Source organism: Apis laboriosa, unplaced genomic scaffold, assembly GCF_014066325.1.
Source record: "Apis laboriosa isolate Shangri-la unplaced genomic scaffold, ASM1406632v1 scaffold68_cov148, whole genome shotgun sequence".
Taxonomy (NCBI): domain Eukaryota; kingdom Metazoa; phylum Arthropoda; class Insecta; order Hymenoptera; family Apidae; genus Apis; species Apis laboriosa.
The window spans coordinates 2,989,758-3,007,916 of record NW_025224135.1 but is presented as its reverse complement, the minus strand read 5'-3'; the positions used below and the strand labels follow the sequence as shown (position 1 = coordinate 3,007,916).

Below are 18,159 nucleotides of genomic sequence, written 5' to 3'. Positions count from 1 at the left end.
TGAATTTTATGCTTCATTTCACTTTTCATTCTTCCTTTTTGCTTTAAATTTCAAATGTCTCTTTGATAAAATTAAAAATTATTTTTCTTGGGGATAGATGTATCGTTTATGAATGTAATGTATAAGGTAGAATTTTTTTTTTTTTTTGTTTACCGTGCTACTCTCGATGTTTATGTTGCGTTTATGGTACATTTTTCGATAAAAACATTTGACTTTTGTACATGAAATAATCGATTTTACGAATCTGTAAAACCATTTAGAAATACGTAAATAAATATACAATTGTATAATGTTTGTCGTTCGTTGATTTTAAACTGGGTAAATACACTAAAGTATTTTAATATTATTTTTTCGATTGTGTTATTATAAAAAAGAAATATTTTTTTTGAAATTCAATGTAACGTGTAAAAAAAAGTGATATTAATAAATTGGTATAAAAATTTAAAATTGACAAATACAATTATAAAAAATAAAGGAATAACCAAATTTAAATATTAATCAAATCTATCTTAAATAATAAATTACAAATATCAATAATCTTTACAAATTCGTAACAATCTAATTATTTTTCTTCCATTTGAAATTATATATATAAAATTTAAACAAGTTAATTTATCAAAAATCATTATTTAAAAGTTAACCATACAAGATTCCAATCTTTAGGACTTATACACGAAGAACGAAAGCAAGAAATTCAAGTAGAATACACTCTGTCCAAAGACGATCAAACTTCGAGAATTGAAATGGAAACAAAAGGAAATGCCAGGAGAAAATTAAACTAACCTGATTAATAATAGTGATATTGAGAAACATGAGTCCTCCAATTTCTGTCCATTTAAAAACTAGAAACAATCCTGTCCATTCGAAATGCTTTTTAACTTTACATTTCACTCAAAATATCACATCCCTCCAACTCGAAAGTATGACAGCTTTCTAAAACGAGCGCGAAGCTACTTTCACGATTAATCAAAATAAAACGTGAAATTAAAAAGGCTATTCTCAAGATTAATAAAAACTGAATAGTCTTAAAAATATCAAAATGAATGAATTATTTCAAGTGATGTTGAAATGGCATGATTAAATTTTTAAAAAAAGAAAGATGAGAATGTACTTGCTTTCTCTTTGTGTAAATTTTTTTTCTTATTCAAACAATATAATTTGACCGTGTTCGGTATTCAAATTAACTCGTTAGATCATAGTATTATACCAAACCAAATTCTATGAAAGAGAATAAAAGATTGAACTTCCGTTTGTAAATGATGTTTTTCTCTTACCAGGAATCATGGAACATTTTCAAGAAAAAATTATTTTTAACGATTCTTGACGCGAAAATTTTTTTTGTGATAATTCTGGTTTTATCTGAAAATTTATAAAAACAAAAATGAAAATAAAGAAGAGAATTTTCTAAATTATTATACTTAAATTATATTATAATTACATTGTTTTCTTTTTTATAATTATATACATTGCAATCATTCTTAAAAAAAGATTTTATATAAATATACTATCTATCTTAGATAACAATATCTTCTTACCTTAGCGATATTATACAATTGTTTTTCTCTTTCAGAAAGAATCATTTCTAACTCCTGTATTTTCTAATTTACGTCCTTTTCATTTACTCTACCATTCTAAAATTGCAGCACAGACTTCTAGTATTTTAAACTTACATTTAAGTTGTAGACAAATGACATCTTCAAAGTTAAAAATTTCAGAATTCGGTGTGCTTTGCGAGTACGTGATATCCGTTGAAGAAGAACGTGCAAAAGAGGAGCGCAACGATAAGAAAGAGGAAAAACAGTCGGAAGATTTTTATGAGGCTGATATTACCCTCGTCCACGCAATACTTTTTGGCAGCTGCCGCAGCGCAGAGAGCGTAACTCTCGACGTCGATTTCCGTGGAAACCGGAAATATATCTTGGTCCTCCGTAGCGAGACGTTGTTGAACCAGATACACGCGATTCCTCTCTACTGACCACACTCTTGATGAAATTACCTCAAGGGATCGAAGTGCATCACGGACTCTTTGATACTCCACGAGAAATCTGCAAAGAAGCTTATTTTTAGTAAGATTTTACTTCTTCTTCCTTTCTTCAAATCCATCACTCTTATTTCTAATTTAAACTAAATTCCAATCTGTTTTCTGAAAATTTTCTCCCATTTATCATTTATATTTTAATAGATTTTCAATTAACTTTTTGCATTATAATTGTTTTCCTCAAGAGTCATATTATAAAATGTAAATAATTAATATTAATTTAATAATCAATGTATAACATATTGTTATTCTCTGAGGCTCGGAAAATAATTTCCGGGAAAGGATATCTTTGCTCCTTAATCTTTGTTACTATGCCTACACGGGAAAATTCATGTCTCGTCTATTTATCTCCGCTTCCACGTGCGCTGTGTATTATGCGCATGTTATAATTAGTCAAAAGTATATTGTTCCATTGTTTAATCGATTAGCGCAATTAGACGCAGCAGCGCGCTATAATTTCCTCCAGGCTGATAAACGGTTGCAGACGTCGCGTTCACGGCAACCATGTGCAACACGTCCCTAAATTGTTCATCCGTGTAGATCGATGGGATGCACTCGATTTCGCTTTTCGTCATCCGTAATTGCGAAAGTTCGTTCACTGGATGCCGTTTCACTTCTCTCGAGTAATAAAGACAAGTAAGTTCTTACGAGTAATGCAGCTTCGAGACATTAACTTGGAAACGAATTTACGATTTTCCGATGAGCCACGAAATCGAATTCGCGACAAAATATTTGCTCGAAACTTTACATTCGAAGCTGTTCGACAGTTGACTACGGATCGAATGGTAGACAATCGCGGGCAACGTTCGGCAAGTCTCGGCTAACATCGACAAGTCTCGGCTAGTAGGCTATATATAGAAGATTCGGTCGGGTCTAGAGGTCTCTCAAATCCTCACTTCACTAGTTTTGCTGACGTTAATTTTGGCTTTATCACTTGCAGGGGTAAATGAAAAGTATTAGCTTAAAGTATCAAGTTTCAATTTGTCATTTTGCTAATTTCGCAATTTTTAATTTTGCTTTCAATATTATCACCAGGCAACCGTTTAGTAGATGATAATGTATAATATAATATATATATAATATAATAAACTAAAAATCCAAACTTCTTTCTTCGCTAATTTTGTAGATATAATTTTTATTTTCAATATTATTTCATGGGCAACTATGTGTAATAGAACCTTAATGGAACCTACTTTGCAAGTTTCATAGGCTTTAACTTTGTTTTCAGTATTGCTCATGGCCATTTGCTGGCAACAGAAAATGTAATAGATCTAATATAGGGTTCACTTTATTAGCGTTAGTTTTGCTCTCAGCATAACCATAAGCAATATGCAATGTAATAAGCTCATTAAGCTCCAAAGTTCCAAAGTTTTATTTTAATAGTTTCACTCGTAGTTTTATCATCATCATTGATCGGTAGTAAACTAAAATCTAAAGTTAAAAGTGCCCACTCCACTAATTTCACGTAACTTTTCATTAACTGCAAGCACGGGCAACAGGTAACGCAATATGTAATTATAGATTTCAAATTTTAAGTCCTCATCTCGTTAGTTTTACCTCAGTATTGCTTATGGACATCCATGGCCGCAAAAGAATGAACAATAACGTTCTATGTATTTTGCATTAAGTCTTATATTAATATCCAAAATTTTCGATCTCTATCAATTTTTGACTTCATTAATATTTTGCTAATACAATTCTAAACTTTTAAATACCTAGATATCGACTATTAACACAAGAGTTAAAATTTATAATATATTGCAACCAAAATGACGAATGAAATGATGAATGAAATTTCTCCAATAGATGAAATACAGAACAAGGTGATAAATGTTTAAATAGATGAAAACTTCTAAAAGGAGAAGTATAATTAAAGAAATATTTTTCTTTCCATTTACCTTAACTCAAAGCGCAATTTTTTTGCAATTTTATAATGTCGCAAGCAGCGTGATTACTGTAATTAAGGTCAAAGGGATGCAAGTGCAACTAAATCACCGACATCTTTCTATCCTTTTAGTCTAAAGAAAGAAGACATTGAAAAGGGGCGAGGCGAGGCAAGATGAGGCATTATTTACTCGTTCATTAAATAATTAAGATTTACCCGTTGATTTAAACATATATGCAAACTGAAACAAGCTTCAAAGAAACATGAGGTCAATTGAAATTAACAGTTTCAAACTAACATGCTAGTGTACTGTAAATAGCAGCATTATTGTGTCTCGCTGAATCTCGTTCTCATTACGCTACACTAATTCACTTTATTTTATAATGTTTATGGCATACTACGATCTTATAACGATAATATTAAAGCCTTTATTATTGTCAAGTATGAAACCGTGCGACTCGGTTATTAATATTGCCATTGTTTACGCAAGAATGAATTTAATTATGAATGTATTAACTCTCAAGCCACTGGTTTCGCAAAAATCCGAATTATTTCCCTCCATTTTATCAAACTACGTCCGTTTTATAAAAAATGTTGATACCCTCTAAAATATTATTAAAAAAAAATTTATTAAAGCAGCATGTTTATGATAAAAACATTAAAGAACGCCTTCCAAAATACCTTTTATTTATTACCAAAACTTCTATTTTGTTTCATGTAACGATGCCTTTCAGAATACGCCTTTCATTCATCATCAAAACTTCTTTCAATTTTTTCTACTCTTCTGATAAACTAAAAAAACCAAATCATCAATTAATCAACGTTCTCATTGAAAAATATCACTGTTGGTTAAAGAGCTAATTATTAATAATAACTAATGAATTCACAATACCAAAAAAAAAATATTATAATAATAAACAGAACATCGTACTTCTTTTTTGGCTTACTCGAGATCTGTATGCCGATCTGTAAAGAATTCACAAACGGTTGAAGTTAAGTTACTCGACGAGTGGAAATCCACGTTCCCAGAAGGAGACATCGATAGAGGATTTTCGGTAAAGTTTGATCACAGTGTGGATGCGCGGCGTGGGGAGAGGGGGAAGGAGAGGGAGGGGAAGGTTGCAAGAACCGATCCCGGCGAAACGGATCCACGGGCGTGCTTGGCAAACGCGGCGCAATCGTAAAAGTAAAAGTTATCCGGAACTACAATTTAGGTGAATACCAAAGTAAACAGGTTCGTTCACGACGGCGGTATTCGAATGGTGGGGACAGAGCGACGGAGACGGAAACAGAAACAGAGAGAGGGAGAGACAGGGAGGAAGAGAGGGGGAAGGAGGAAGGGAGGAGAAAGGAGGAAGGGAGGGGGAAGGAGGAAGGAAGTGAAAAAGGCAGTTGAGGAAAGAAGGCGAAAAGGAAAACAGTGGAAAGGAAACTCGTTTCCCCTCGCGGGGGAAACTTGCGAACTCGTACTCTGATTGCTTTTAAAAATCGCGAGTTTGCCCAGGCAACGAGGAAACTTTCCGAAAATCTTGACAGCTTTCATTGAAATGCGTTTCTTTACCCGGGCCACCGGCGTGATTCCAACTTTTCTTCCCATTCTTCCGAATGCACAGAGGAAACTGTGCACAACCTGACCGAGTTTGCATGATCCTCTACACGTACTTTTTACGTGTATATATTACGTATATATATTGGCTCTGTTCGATTTGATTCGTGTAAATAAGGAAATATCGTTACGAGCAGATCGTGTATATTCATACGAATATTAAAATTTGTATACACGAGATACTTATCGTGACGTGTAAATCGTAAAGTTTATACGATTAAATATACGATTCATAGTTATAATATATATATATATGATTTCTCAGTTGAGCTTTCAAGATAATGTTCATATAGATAATATTTATCTATATGATATATGATACATATATAGGTAATATTTCATATAAATGCATAAATTTTTAATTGTAAATAAATATATAAGAAAATATTAAAAATTTTTCGCTCTTTAAATCGGATATTATACGATTATTTATCGATTTTTTTTTTTTGGCTATTATTATAGAAGATCTTTCAAAACCACGTCTGTCAATTTAACGTACGAATATGTTTGATAAACGTGGCTTTTCGGAACGATAATCTCGAGAAATTGTAGATATCGTATATTTCCAGCTCGTTATACCTTTTCTTTGCTCCGACTAGTCCGAGAATCGTGTCGCAGAGTGTGGATGGCAACCATTCAAAAAGCACCACCAAAGCCCAATGTAGCGTTACTATAGATGTCATACCACGGAAGCCGAAAGTCGGATATGTAAACTTTCGGTTGGCTCGCCGAGATTTCTTAATCAGGTCACTCCATGTGCATCCTATCGGGATCGCGTTGTATATCACTGGACCTTGTACATTTTTTCTATGACAATCAAAAGAAATATTATTAATTCTATTTTAAATTATTTAATCAATTCTACTTTTATCATTCATACAAGTATTCTGTTACAAAAAATTAATTTTTTTTTTATTTAAAATTTCTTTTTAACAAAAATATAAGTATAAAATAATTTTTTCTAACGAAATATTACTTTAAAGGAAGAAAATGAGAAGCTCAGAATTTCAGTTTTTCCATTTTTTAAATATAACTTTATAATGGTACGATAAAATAAAATTTTAAATCATTAATTTTTAATGAAAAATATTCCCGGATGAAATCTTATCTAAAATTGAAAAAAATGCAAAAATATTGCTTCATATAAAACTCATTATACTCTATACACATATAAAGTTTTAAGAAAAAATTGATGAGACGAATGCTTTTGCTTCTAATATATATATTTATTAGATAAAATGTATTAAAAAGAAATAGATAGGTAAATAGATGTAATAAACAGTGGCAAAGTTTAAGGATGCATTATATCGCGAAATATAATTTAACCTCAATTCCGTCAACGATCCACTTCGATACCAACGTTCAATCTGAATCCGTTTGACGTCATTCCAGTCTGTGAGGTTCAAAGCATTTTCCAAGATAAGATTAAAGGAAATAACTTCTCCTGTACCCTCGTAAACCCGACATACTGATTATAATATATATATACACCATATAAATATAGACCCTCAAAACTTTACAACTTTGACCAACATAACCATTTTTATTAAAATCTGGCTTGATTGCCATCTTTCAAAAATACCTTGCCCGTCATTTGCTCTTTCTCATCTTTCACTTAAATCAAATCCTCGTCCCGACCCATTCTAAGCTAAATAATATTTTGTATATCGAACTTATGTTCGAACTTACCTTATATCTCAACAGTTCTTCAGAAGATGAAATATCTGATCAATATAATATCAATCTTTGGAATAATTATAAAAGCACGAATCATGTTCCGTATAACGATCAAACACGAGAAAATTATTAAAAGATTTTCTGGTTAAATAGAACGAATGTTTTTTACAGCTGAATTCTGACTTATTTAAATTATATGTTGATTTATTCGCGTTTTATATACACAAGTGAAGAAAAATAAAGAAAGATGAATGTTAAAACGCTAGAAGTTTGCGAGAATCCGATGCTCGAGAAGAGATCGGGTCGAATCGGCTCAAGTCGAGTGAATTCGACTTCGGTCGGATAAACTCGGCTAAAATCGGATCCCTAAAGTATCTCATAGTTCGAGAACATCTCGAGAATTTCGGTATTCTTGAAAATGTCAGGATTCTCCAGAATTTTGAAGACATTGAATAATATATTGGAATTATTTGTTCACAAATTAAAACAAGAGATTTGAAATTTTCAGGCATTTCAATTTTCACATGGCAATTTCGACTCAATCCGAAATTTGCGAATTACAATTTACACATCTCTATAAAGTATTGACTAACAACTACATTCTTCGATATTTAAAATATACTCAATTTCGAATGATCATCGCTGGAAGTCATCCAAATTACTGATTAATATATCGATAGTAGGATGATATTTTTCTATATTTGCGTCGAATATCACTGGTAAGCTCATAAACACGCTTCATACTTCATTAGTCGCAAAATTGTGTCGTGGCAACTAGATAATCCGCGAATATCTACTCATTTCGACGCATATATAATTCCTGGCCATTTAAATATTAGATTTACGCGAATATAGATATTTAAACCGGTAAATCGTCATAATACGAGTTTCCTCTGGTATTACTCGATACACCGAACATTGGCCGCGTAAACCAGCTCTGCTTGCTTTTTACCCCGCTCAAAAGAGATTTGAATGTTCTTTTGAAACGAAACCGCCGTTCATTTCGCGTAAACTTTAATCGCTTACATTTTATAGCTCCACCACCGAAAAAGGCAACAGGCTATGGATCCACACAGAATCGCGGTTTACGCGCACTGCGGTTCGATTGTTTCTCGTGTTATTACATTGGCTTATTGGATACCGTTTACTGTGTTTTGTTTTTCCCAAAGCTGTGCAAATTTAAATTTCCCTTTTACATATCGTTTTTATACATCATTCTATTTTCCTTTTTTTGTTACTTTTTTTTGATTCTGTTCCAATTTTTCTTGTTGTTAACTTTCAATTTCTTTGACAATAAAAAGAGAAATTATTGAATTATCTTGTAGTTTAAAGTAAATCAAGAAAACGGATGCTTTCGAGGACGGTTGATCAGGACAGAGAGGACAAAATCGAGCCAAATATATCGTCTTCGTTATTCGATATTCATTCACGTGTAATTAACCGCAAGTTCAATGTCCGTAAAGCTTCTTCAATCGATGCTACACGGCGAGAAATTAGAATATCGGATAATTTGTTTGCATTCATATTCGATATAAATTAATTTCATAATATTATCTAGCAAATAAAAATAAAAAAAACTTTCTCATTTCTTCTAAATATTTTGCATCCTTTTCTAGACTATTTTCATTTCTAAATCCCACTATCATTCAGACTTTTCCTGGCAATCCTAATCACAATCCTTATCAACAGAATAAGACGCTCAATCGGCCACAGCACAAAGATAATTTTTCTTCCGTAAATCATAAATCTAATCAATTCCTATCCACGCATACATACGTCCAAAAATATCCGACACCGTTTTATCAAATCAGAGCGACTAAAAGCGACAAGATAGAGTAAGGAAAGGGTACTCACGAGGTGGCTCGTTCCCAAGCAACAGTGATCAAGGTGTTGACCGCCAGATCGATCGGAATAATTTCCGCTTGAAGTTTTGAATTGCCGAGGACGTGGCCCGCTCCCGCTATCAAAGCTGTCGATCCTTTCAGTGCGTCCACGAATCCGGGCATGGGTTCGCGGAGTGCAGGCCCGACCAACGGAACCTGCACCAATGCTACGAGTCCGTCGTCTTTGCCCCCTTCCTTCCCCGCCTCGACCACTCGGCCGTCGCTCGCCCGCTCGAAGATGCTCGTCACTACTACCACAGCTTGGACTCGCGACGATTGTTTGGAGAATCGAAATATCTCGTCGCATGGGCCTCCGGCGTGGAACACCACGCTCACGTTTCCCAACAGCTCCTTGTCCCTCTTGCTGACACCGAAATCGTTGTACAATAAATTACCCTCCAACGCTTTCACTCGCGAAAGAGCGTTCGGATCCTCTTGTCTCAATCTCTCGAATCTGTAACGAATAAACGGACGAGAAATAGAGTCGTTTGATTGGATCCTGGCCAAGATTTATCTCTCTTTGAAGATGTGCAGATTTTTATAATAATGGTGAGAGCAAGATGGGTGTAAATATTTTGATAAGTGGAAATAAATTTTTTTTTCGTGTGTGTATGTATGTGTTTTTGTTTATGCAAAATTTGAATTTTTATGAAATGAAAGTTGGATAGAGATTTGCATTATTCTTTAAATATTAGATAATAAATTTATATAATTTATATAATGCGAACTATTTGTTTCGTTAATAATTTAAATTTTGCATAAATATTTATTCAATTTAGAAATTATATTTCAAAATTGTATATGTTATATAAGTTTTCACTTATTTTCACTTATTAGAAATTTTCTGTTCAAAATACACTATTTATTCGATGTATATACCGTGACCAAGTGGAGTTTCCGCAATTACTGGTATCACTGACAATCTTCCACAACTGCTTTTAGTCTATTACATAGACTAGGTTTATTATCTTATTACACGATAATTGATCTATTATATAATATCAACGATTTATTCTCGATATACTCTTATTCCTTTGTAAATCAAAAACAGTTAAATATATATCTGCATATAATTACGTATAATTTTTATTACTTTAGCACGTGAATTCACATTGAATCATTTGATTATAATTCATTACTCGAAGCGATGAGCGCTTAAAGCGAATTTTCAACATAAGACGTGCAATAACAACCGGTTTTGCTCAGTTAATATAAAGCAAAGAAAACGTGTTAATGAAAGTAAATTTCTCCGGTTGCGAGTGCAGTCGAATTTTTTCGTGTGTGCTTTATGCGTGCATATACAACATGTATATTATCTTACTTTCATAATTATACATTTACTTCATATTTATTTAATATTTTTGCAATTTAAAGAATTTTTTTAAGAGTAAATAATAGAAAGATACGATAATATATTTATATACGGTAAAATTGTAAAACTATTTGAGGATTTAAATTCACAAAGATGTATGGTCAAATTTAAACAGGCAAACTTTTCACTCTTTTCATTCATATTCTGAATTAATTATTATTGAATAAATTTTTTTTTTGTTCAAATTTATTAATATTTGCTTCGTGATTCGAAATAAATCTCATCAGAAAGATTTTTTTACTTTTTATCTCTATTACGTCGCGAATTTCATTCATCCTCGATAATATTAACTCGAATGTTTAATCGAACAAATTGACAATGAGCATGCGTTTAGCCAACAATGCGCAACGAGAGACTAATCCGTCATTCTGTCTAATGAAACGTTAATTAGAATGGAAGACTATAATACCTAACGAATTAAAATCAGACCATCTAACGAATATACAGCTAATGATAACGTAACAACGATAAGCGAATAAAAATCAAAATAAACCAATTAATCATTGAATAATTATTAAATCAAAAATATTGATACATAGAAATCTTGCGTTTAACAACATCGCGTTTACGAAAGAGGGCAAACAATATCTTGAAATACGATGAAAAATAATCTCGATTTCCAATATCTTTCGAATAACGAGGAAAAGGTGTTCTCGATCGTACTATCTCACAGTGATGAAAAAAAGATTCTTTCCTTCAATTTTAATATCTACTACGGTGAAGAAAAAAAAGGGTATTCTCTCATCAATTCTAATATCTTTTAATAAAAAAAAAAAGATATTCTCGATTCTATTAACTTACCGCGATGAAAAAAAAAAGATATTCTTGAATTCTTTCTTTCGTCTTAAGACTAATAACCTTCTACGATGAAAGAAAAATTCGTGATATTCTTTTCTCATCGATTCTAATATCTTTTAACTCTGACACTCTCGATTACCTTACAGTGGCGATAGAATGATATTCTTGATTCTGTCTCAATTTTCAACTCATCTGTCATAATTCTAATATCTTTTATAAGGGGGAAAAAAAATACCTTCTACTATTTTACTATAGCAAAAGAAAAATATTCTTGAATTTTTTCTCATCGATTCTAATATTTTTTATTCTGACACTCTCGATTACCTTATTGTGAAAAAATGATATTCTTGATTTTGTTGTCTTTCCATTTATTATAATATTTTTTACAACAAAAAGAAAAGAAAAAGATATCCTTGATTCTAATATCATCAATTCTAATATCTTTTACAACGAAAAAAAAGAAAAGGATATCCTCGATTCTAACATCGTCAATAATATCTTTTATTTTTTTTAAAAAAAAAGTTTCTTTATAAAAAAAAAACACTCTCGATTATCTTATTACGGCGAAAGAATGATATTGATTCTGTTGTCTTTCCATCTGTTATAATATCTTTTACAACGAAAAAGGAAAGAAAAAAATACCCTCGATTCTAATATCGTCAATTCTAACATCTTTTATTTAAAAAAAAAAAAAGATCTCTTTATGAAAAAGAAACATTCTCGATTACCTTACCGTGGCGAAAGAAAGATATTCTTGATCCTGTCGTCTTTGGTGAAGCCGTGGCGGGAACGAACGATCGCGTAAATCTTCACGTGGGGGAACGAGCGAAGAATCTTCTCGAGCAACGCTCGTCCCACGTCGCTGGTCGCTCCTGTTAGGAGCAGCTCGCGATCCGCGTACCAGTCGCGTAGAGCCATGCTTGTTGACTGACCGATCGAAAAGGAAAGCGACCGTTGTATTTACTTTAACCGTCGCGCCGCTTGTCCCGCCGACCCGAAGGCCCTCCCTTCGCACCTACATTTTTGATCATCGCCAAGAAATCGCGAATCTCGAATCGGAGGGGAGAAGGCTCGATCCATTTCTAGAAAATTCCTTTTTGAAAAATGATGTTTTCTGATCGTGGAGAAATTTTGATATCGTCAATAATAAGAATATAAAAGTTTCTCATTTTCATCAATATTCTGCTATTCCTTTTTATCGTCACACGTATTATCGTTATTAGAAAATTATCGAAAATTCGATCGTGATCATAGTCAATAAATTTCCGACATTTATTTCGCTCGTCGATTCAAACTTTGAGAAATTTCGAAATTATTGATCGAATTTTTTTTTTTTTTTTTTTTTTACTAATTTTCCTAAAATTGTTACGCGCGTATAAATATGCGTCGATTCGCCTTGATCCCTTTTCGAGGGATCGAAAATTCCAACGAAAATTTCGCTATCGTGCTATTAAGAGAACAAGTTCGACGGATAGTATCGGCTCGAAAGTTCGCAAGCAACAAAGTGAAAGTGGTGAAATTCGCGAGCGAACGAAAACAATAAATTCACGGAAGCGAGTAGTAGTAGGAGAAGTAGTGGAGAAATTAAAGGAACTCTGGAACTGGGATCGCAGAGGAGGGAGGGTAAAGTTCTATTTCGACCAATTTGCCCGTCAATTTGCCCGTCTTAATGGGTATTTACGAGCTGTTGACTGGCAGAGAAACGGGGAATTTATTTATCGATAAAATTAATTGACCGCCTGCACCCCTCTCCCATCCTCGCCCCTCGAAACTTCATTTTAACGACGAAACTTTGTCATCGGTGGAAAAATTGTTTCCCGATAATTTCCAACTTCCTTTCATGTTTAATCTATAGAGGAGCTAAATATCGAGGGATCGTCGATATAGTTGCGTCTTTTCGTTCGTACACTGGAACTTTCTTCGATCTTCCAAAGATAAAAAAAAATTAATAATAATAATAATAATAATAATAATAATAATAATAACAACAACAACAATAATAATAACAATAATAACAACAATAACAACAATAATAACAATAACAACAATAACAATAATAATAACAACAATAACAACAATAACAATAATAATAACAACAATAACAACAATAACAACAATAACAACAATAACAGCAATAACAGCAATAACAGCAATAACAGCAATAACAGCAATAACAGCAATNAATAATAATAACAACAATAACAACAATAACAACAATAACAATAATAACAATAATAATAACAACAATAACAACAACAACAACAACAATAACAACAACAACAACAATAATAATAATAATAATAATAATATAAATGGAATTAATAAAATTCTCGATAAGCGAACTCTGCATCACGATGTAACTTGCATCGATTTAACGTTTTAACGTGATATCCGTGCTTCGAAAGTCGAAGAGATCGAAGAACGGGGACACGAGAAGTCGCGTTATCAAGTCGATGAATTTGAGAAGAAGGCAGTGACAGAAAAGAAAATTGATTAGTAATTACTTATGGCTCGATGATGATCCAAATATCAAGAAATTATTTCTTCTGAAATTCCTATATTTTACGTTTACTTTATTTATATTTTTCAAATCTAATATTCGTCACTTATTTTTTCTTTATTACACTTTCATTTCCGACTTTTCAATCAAATTTTAAATTTCTGCAAAATTTTATTTCAATCAATTGATTTATTTGATTTCCTATTGAAAATTAATAATGATTCTATTTTGGCTGTTGAAGTTAGTTTATTAGATAGCTTAAATAGTTTATTAGATAGATGTTTCATTGAATTTGCATTCCGTCGTTTATTGGTAAGTTGAAGATGTTTGTGTTAAGATAGCCACCTCGTAACACGATACGTCATTGTCCTTGTTGTATCGCGCTCGGACCCAACGGCAAACGAGGAAGGGAGAGCAGTCTCCTTGATCCAATGCACAGACGTTGCTTCGCAAACGTTGGCTACATCTCCATGCAAATGAGACTGGTGGTGGCGTATTCGCGGCAAAATTGCCACTAGCAACATCCAGAGTTTGCTTTTGCCAAATAGCTGGCTCCATTGTCAAGAAAGAACGTAGTTGAACGTGACACGTGTTTATTCGCTCGTTGTGCACGCTGTAACGTGTGCGAATTCGCGAAGATGACGGTTATCCTCTTAGATCGAATCTGTTGCACTTTCACTTCGCTAGAGATTCGAGAAGTAAGTAGTAACATGTGAATGTTTAAATATTGGATGCAATAATGAAAAACAAATTGGAATTATATCAATAAGTAAATTTAAACAATGCGTTGAAAAGAAATTATTAGTTAAGTGTATATAGTGGATTTATTTGGAAAGGCATCTTGAAAAGTATGAATAAAGAAGCGAAATGGGATGGCAATATTTACTTGACAATGACCTTGAAAGTCACGCTCAGTGGCGTTTATATTTTTCGAGATATTTACACATAAATATATACACGTAAACACTTGGTGACAAAAGTTAAAGAAACAAACTAACCATTCTTTGAGATAAATATGAAAAAATATAGAAGAAAATAACTTAATTTGTTTGTTAACTTTTGTAAGCTCTATTAAAGATCTATTAAAAAGATCTAAAGCTTGAATAAGCCACAAAATCCTTTGATTTTTCACAGCAATTCGAACAGAATTTTTATATTCTATATATACATGCTATAATAAACACAATTTGTTTCAAGAAATTCCATTGCATTCACCATGATAAATTTAACTTTCAACTATACGCTGTACGTCCCAGTTACTTTCATTATTCGTGGGAATTTGATTTATTAGGATCCGAGCGGAGATGATTTGAATAACAGGTTGGTTTGGATAATAGGATTTTACAGGCTCTCCCTTGCGCAAACAATTCCTCACTGCCGAACGATAGAGCCTCGATAGCCGATAGAAATCGAGATCGAGCGTATTTGCTTGTTTCGCCCGAAACCGGAGGCGCGAGTCCTTCCGTGTAAACACGGAGAAAGATGGAAGGATAGAGCTAGAGAGAGGGAGAATTGGATGGAATTTTACCGTAAATCGTCCCAACGGGCCGAACACTTTCACGTTCCGACTCGAATTGGCCTCGATTTGGATTCTCCGGTTTGGTATATCATCATTCGGCCAAAGCGGATGGCAAACTTGACATCAACGATCACTTTTCCAATGAATACTAATATAGCTCACGATGCACAATCACGGGGAACAATGGTCGGAGAGAAATTAGAACAATCGTTAATTTGCATTTGCACAACGAGATGGAAGAAAATAAGTCTGTTTAATATAATATAATATATATTAAATGTGAATTGTCAGGCTAAATAATTACGAACGGAATCGAGATGTATCTTTCCTTTTTTAATCTATGGATTAAGTTAACTGCTGGAAAGAAGTCTCGCGGGACGGCACAGGGGCAAGAGGGGTCCTTCGCTAGGATCGTCTATCCCCACTCACACTTCGCTTTGTTGACGATCCTGACACAACACGCTACTTACATAGCATACTTACATAGCAACAGAAGAGCTATAATTTAATTACGTTCAAAATCGTTAAAAATTATTTTCATTTACGAAGTTATGTTAGCAAATATTTTATATATACAATTATTAACTTAATTATTCGAATACAAAATATTATTTATAAATTAACCTATATATATTGATGAGAAATAAAAAAATTTTTATATCATATTAGATACGTTAGAATTCTCTGGATTCTATGCCTATTCTAATGCAATGATTTTTAGCTCATTCTGGATCATTTTAAGATTGTAATTAAAACTCTTATGATTTTTAAGTCATATTTAGGTAGTCAGAGTTTATCTAGATCTTAATCATATAGAATTTTTAAATCACAGTTAAATTAATTAAAATTATTATCTTTCTTCGTTCCTTATTTCTTTTTATATTATCAGTTTTTCATTTTCAGTAGAACTTCTAAATCATTTAGTTAAGTCGATTAGAACATCAAGACTTAGAGATCATCGTTTTAAATTAGTATATGTAATAGATTCAATTTAACCAATCAGATTCTTTCCACCAGTGAACAGTATATCCTTCGGTCTCGTTATTATTTTATATATTTCTTCATATCTTCATAAAACTAATTCCAAATCTTTCAAAAATTGAACCATTTATTACATTAAAAAAGGAAAAATATATATTTAATTAATATTCAAAGCAATAAATTTCTTAAGAAGATTTTTTTTTTTTAATTTCTTTAAAACTGACGAAAATGAAGCTAATCTCCCCTCCTCTCTCTCTCTTTCTCTTTATATTTGCAAGCTTCTCAATTCCAGAGCAGAAACACGAGCGCCGGCAGCTGGTCAAATTTTTCCCCCTCTTTTCTGACCGGACTGGATGCGCAATTCCCCTGTAACGCAATCCGACCAACCACCACCGCCCCTCTCCCCTCCCGCCTTTACCATGAATATGCACACTTTTTTCGGGGACGTATGTTTCGCCACGCAACAGCTCATCCACTCCACACTCGGATACACGGTTATATTCCGTTTGCGAATACAAAATCGAGGTAATTCGAAAGGAACCACCAGAAAGCAACACGAAGCGAATCCTGCACGGATTTGACGGACACGTTTGTTATCAAGGAATGTCGATATCCGTATCGATGTATTTTCCGCCAACGTTACGTTGCATTCTCGTCTCCTGTCACTCGTTCTCGTGACGCGTGTATTTTTCTATTTCCACGAATTTTTGTTTCTGGAGTGAGGAATAACTCTACTCGATTAATTAATCATTGCTTCGCAAACACGGATCAGATATTTTATAATAACGTTATAGAATGAAAGATCGATTAGAGTCCGAACTTAATTTAAGTGAGCAACGATTGAAGCATTCGATTGGATGAATAGTTGGTCGGATAATCGAAAAAGTAAATTTAACACGAGAGAATTAAAGAATTGAAGGAATTACAATGTAGAAGGGGAAAATAAAGAGGATATTTTTTTTTATTCAATACTTGTTCCAAAATTTGAATAAGTTTCGAATAATCGACGATTTATACAATGAATCAAATACTTTTTCTTCCAGAATGGAAAATGTTTGAATAATCGAGGATAATCGATGTTCCATTATAGTTTACGCAACGAATATTTCGAGTATCGTAGAATTAAGGAAACGAATTCATTTGGGAGTAAAATTCTTAACAATAATTCTTCAGAATGTTGTCAATGGTAATTTTCAGTATAGAATCTTGTACAATAATTCTCGAGAGTTTCGTTTCTCCAATAGAGGTCGTGCATCTTAACCTAATCTAACCTAACCTAATCTAATCGACTATCGTTCCGTTCGTGACGTCATACGAACGATATTGTATCATGGAACATCTTGTTCGTGGCGTCATATGTACACAAATTGAATATAAATTAGAATATGAATTCTAAAGTTGATTTAACTTTTGAACAAAATAGGAAAAAATAAGGGAAAGAAAATAGAATCGCTACAGAATTCCAGAATTATGAATAGAAAATTTAAGATCTATCGTAATTGCGGCTTTCAAAATTTGCAATTCCGATTATGGATATCGATATCGATTGCTTAAATAGAATTCAGAACGGAACGAAATTACGAAAATTCGAATCTGCTCTATCCTCTTCAAAATTTTTACAACTCGACAAAACTTATCCTCGTTTCGAGCTAAATAAAGTGCACAACTCGAAGATCAGATCAACAATTATTATACAATCATTGCACGTATATACGATACGTCTTAATCACGATTTAATCATCAGTAAATTAATAATCCATCCAATAACAAATTATCTTGCAACAGGATAAACATCTTGCGATTTTTGTAAAAAACGTACGATTTGGTGACGCTGCTTTTTCACTTCTTTTCCATTTTTTTTTATCTTTTTTTTTTTTTAATCGGCAAGAACACTTCCATA

The 18,159-nt window shown here is 32.8% G+C and overlaps 1 protein-coding gene across 2 annotated transcripts; it reads right to left on the bottom strand.

Moving 5' to 3' along the window:
- Positions 1-574: 574 nt before the first annotated feature.
- Positions 575-12,177, bottom strand: LOC122718749 (putative fatty acyl-CoA reductase CG5065). 2 transcript variants are annotated; one of them, XR_006347458.1, is made up of 5 exons: positions 11,993-12,177; positions 9,061-9,543; positions 6,109-6,336; positions 1,536-2,045; positions 575-1,359 (listed from the first exon to the last, which is right to left on the bottom strand). XR_006347458.1 is itself a non-coding variant. In XM_043944052.1 (4 exons), the coding sequence occupies exons 1-4, from the start codon at positions 12,175-12,177 to the stop codon at positions 1,712-1,714; spliced, it is 1,230 nt and encodes a 409-aa protein (XP_043799987.1). In that variant the 3' UTR covers positions 1,385-1,711. The 2 variants fall into 2 exon arrangements, 1 of the variants encoding a protein (XP_043799987.1); XM_043944052.1 differs by lacking the exon at positions 575-1,359 and having other exon boundaries at positions 1,385-2,045.
- Positions 12,178-18,159: the final 5,982 nt, after the last annotated feature.